The following is a 3,741-nucleotide window of genomic DNA, read 5'->3' as shown; positions in this document are numbered from 1 at the left end:
ACGTAGTAAGACAGCAGCTAAACTAGCATTTGCCTACTAGATTGGAACGGAGTCCTAACTGCATTCAGCTTTGAGACATTAACAAGATCTTACATGGTGCCAATATACTAAACCTAGCAAGAACTCCAGGAGCCGAGCAATTATATTTAAATCTAAGAGGAAATGGACAACTTTAACTGCTGTCTACGTGCAATACGTGCTAAACTAGCAATTCACTTCATCCAGTTGTTCCATTTTCCCTTTCAAAGAAAAAGATTGTTCGATTTACTTAATCGGTTGCTGCTGTTCCTGCTAGGATGACCAAATGGCCAATCTCTGTTGTTGTGAAAACTGAATTTAGCAGTTTGGACTCAGTTTCCAATCTAGCGGGTAGTAGCAAAATGCTAGTTTAGCTGGTCTTTTACCATGTAGGATCTTAATTGATGGTGTCTAAAGACTGAATATAGTTTTCAGTTTTTTACAGACACAACAGAGGAGTAGCTTAAGTTCTGTCCAGTGGGCGGTAGTGGAATTATAGCTTATCTATCTTACTATGTATGTAGATGCTAGTTTACCACTGATTAGTTCACCACTTACTCCTTACTCTGTGTGCATGGATGGATGCCTTTGTTCTTTCCTCTTCCCAAGAGCAAATCAATGTAAACACTTGCTGGTAGTAAAAACAAGAACCTTTTCTCCCTGGATAGTAGCAGCAGCACACATAGTTTGTGCGGGTGAAGGTGAAAATTTCCTGCCATTCTCATTGAAATTTAGGAATGCCAGTGGATCAACATTTAGATGGCATAAATTTCAGTTGCTCCTTTTTTTTGCTTTTCAAGAAAAAAAATGTTCCATTTACTTGTGCTGTTCTTGCTACGATGACCAAGTCACCCTTGTAGGATCTTTATTGTTAGAACTCAGTTTCCAATCTGGTGGATTGTAATGAAATGCTACTTTATCAGATACTCAATATAGACATCAATCATTGTGTTTTTATTTTGGGAGTAATTTAATTTTTATTACGACCAAAAAAAATTCCATTCTTCTTGAACAGTTTCAATCAGAAAAGCTAGGAGTGACATCAACGCAAACACTAGAGTCTATGCTAAGAGCTTGTTTTGCAATGAACACCAGGATTGGCATCAACATTAATATATAGAAGCTTGAATCTCTGCAATGAGTTGCATAACATCTTCAGTTCTTTCAAAATATGAATACGATCCTTCTATTATTCCAGATGTCTGACATGCAGTCTGTTTGGAGTATGACATTATGAAGTCCAAGCCTAACTGCACTTTTTATACCTTCCGTACATCCCAGCAATTCATTGAGAAAGCGTAGCCTGAATTGACAAATCCCCCATATTATCCTTGATTAAATATTCAGCCCCAACCCCCAGCAGTTTGAGTTGTCTGATCAATAGCCTGGCTGCTGGTGTTTTTGCTAGGATTACTAAATTGGCACATTGCAGGATCTTGTTTGTGTCTCAAAGGTCAAAGCTGAATACAATTAGGACCCAGTCTCCAATCTAGTAGGTAGTAGTCAAATGCTAGTTTAGCTGCTGTCTTACTATGCACCCCGAGTCTTAACTGTTTGTTTCCAAACTGAACAATTTTCCATAGCACAACTGACCAGCAGCCTGTTTTTAATCTATCGGGGAGTAGATTCTAGGTCGGCTGATCTCTTACAATGCACTAGATGATCGGTATCCTTTTGTTTCTTCTCGCGTTGTACCCTGTATACTGTTGCTATGAACTGATGAAATGGCCGAGGAGAGACATTGCACACTGTTGTGCGTTTCTCCACACCTTTTGTTTTTCCACTTTAATATCCATTATGTATTGCTGCTGAAGGTTATGCTAATTTCCTTATATTTCTTCAGTGCGAGGCTGGGCATGTTTTGTGTTCTCTGTGCCTGGAAAAGCTCCGTGTGGTCGGGCACGCTTCGAAGTTAGACATTTTCTGTGATCTGTGTTGCAAAACCATGAGCTACCGTCGTTGTGTCGAACTAGAGCAATTCATCAACGCCATCAAAGTTCCATGCTCAAACCAAACTTATGGCTGCAATGAGTCCATCAGATACCATGAGAAAGTGAAGCATGAAAGCGAATGTACACATGCTCCATGCCACTGCCCAGAGACTGACTGCACTTTCAGAGGGGCAATATGTTGCCTTCTGGAGCACTTCATCACCGCGCATGGATGGTCGCCGACCAACTTCAGCTACAACAAGCCACTGAAGGTATCAGTTGCTCGCGACCACCGTTTCACGCTCCTCGTCGGGGAAGACCAGTCCATGTTCCTCCTGACTAACACTCTGACGGGAATCGGCAATGCTCTATCCATGGTCTGTGTCAGGCCTCATGAATCTGGACCAAACTATTCATGCAACATCTCGGCCACTAACAATGTTGTTAGTGGAAAAGCTGAGGGGAGGCTCGTGTTCCAGAAGGATCCACTTGTGTCGAGCAGCTCGCTGTCAGGTGGAGTTCAGTTGGGCAAATTCTTCCTGCTGGTTCCCCCGGAACTCGCTGATAACCCATCTGGTGAACTCACGGTACACATCCGTGTCGACAGACTCGTGGCTTAGGGATCTCAGCTAGAAGTTCAGAGAATTCTGGGTCGCCGTCCTTGCAATTAACATCACTAGGAGTGACTGCAGAAGAAAATTGTTTTGCTATGTAGATTTGTTGTCTGTAATGGTAGAAGTTACCTATCCAGACCCCAAACTCATGAGTGTCATGAATGGCTGGCTGCTCTTGGTTATGAAGAATAGCTTCAAATGTACAGGTTGCTTAATGTACCAATTGAGATCTATATCTTGCAACTGAAAATTATACTGTTTGTCAGGTATGGTCAGTTAGTAAGATGAAATATTATTTGCAACTGAAAACTATACTGTTTGTCAGGTATTGTTGTAGATATGATTTACCACTATAATCTTCACTTAGGGATGTTGGATACACGTTTCCTTTGCCTTCTCCGAATTGCATATTTCTGTAACCTAATATTTTGGTACCATAGAAGTCCTCAGGCTCTTCAAGAATTTGGGATTGTTGCCCTCTTTCCTTAGAAAAGTATCTTTAAAGATATGAGGAGCCGAACAGCTTATTTCTTTTAAATAGTATAAAGATTTCCTCTCAAAAAAAAATAGTATAAAGATTAGGCGTTTGCTCCGGTACAACCCCTCCCCCGAAACTCAGATAAACTCGAACATAAAGACGGCTGAGATTGCTCGATACCCCTTCATAATTAATGGCATGATGTTCTTTTAAAAAACTAAATGGGTATACGTAGCCCTGTACAAAACCCGAATGACTGCAGTATACGGTATATCTATACTTGGATATGAAAGCGCTTCACACACGACAATTCATGCCTCGTCTTTGTACGATGTTTTCTGCACGGCTTCACCTTATGATAGTTATGGCTCTATGCTAATTTATCCTCTCACCCATGATCAAGTCAAACCCAAACCTACCATCTACCGACTCCGATCGATCAACCTTGATTTTGGTCTTGTGGCTGGCATCGCTTGGGAGAACATGGGACTGGAAGAAGATCGCATGCCCTCCATGGCACCATCGTTCTTCCAGCGATCGGCTGTTGCTTTGCCTGCTGGTGCCCATTGTAGCCCGAGGCCAACCAGCTCACTGCTCACCTCCTTCAGTGGACTCCCCAGTCCAGCTCACTGTTCCATCATGTCGCCTCCATGAACGCCGCTGCCCGGCTTACCGTATCCATCTTTTCTGCAGGCGGCCA

The 3,741-nt window shown here is 42.3% G+C and overlaps 1 protein-coding gene across 1 annotated transcript; it reads left to right on the top strand.

The window, feature by feature from the left end:
* The first annotated feature begins 946 nt into the window (after positions 1–946).
* Positions 947–2,832, top strand: LOC124663973 (E3 ubiquitin-protein ligase SINA-like 10). Its single transcript, XM_047201595.1, has one exon. The coding sequence runs from the start codon at positions 1,964–1,966 to the stop codon at positions 2,567–2,569; it is 606 nt and encodes a 201-aa protein (XP_047057551.1). The 5' UTR covers positions 947–1,963; the 3' UTR covers positions 2,570–2,832.
* Positions 2,833–3,741: the final 909 nt, after the last annotated feature.

Source organism: Lolium rigidum, chromosome 6 (genome assembly GCF_022539505.1).
Source record: "Lolium rigidum isolate FL_2022 chromosome 6, APGP_CSIRO_Lrig_0.1, whole genome shotgun sequence".
Classification (NCBI taxonomy): Eukaryota; Viridiplantae; Streptophyta; class Magnoliopsida; order Poales; family Poaceae; genus Lolium; species Lolium rigidum.
Note: the sequence above shows the minus strand (reverse complement) of the source record. Positions and strands in the feature narration are given on the sequence as shown.

What these genes read in the sequence shown, in the direction of transcription:
- LOC124663973 (XM_047201595.1), top strand. Translation starts at nt 1,964, where the DNA reads ATGAGCTACCGTCGTTGTGTCGAACTAGAGCAATTCATCAACGCCATC.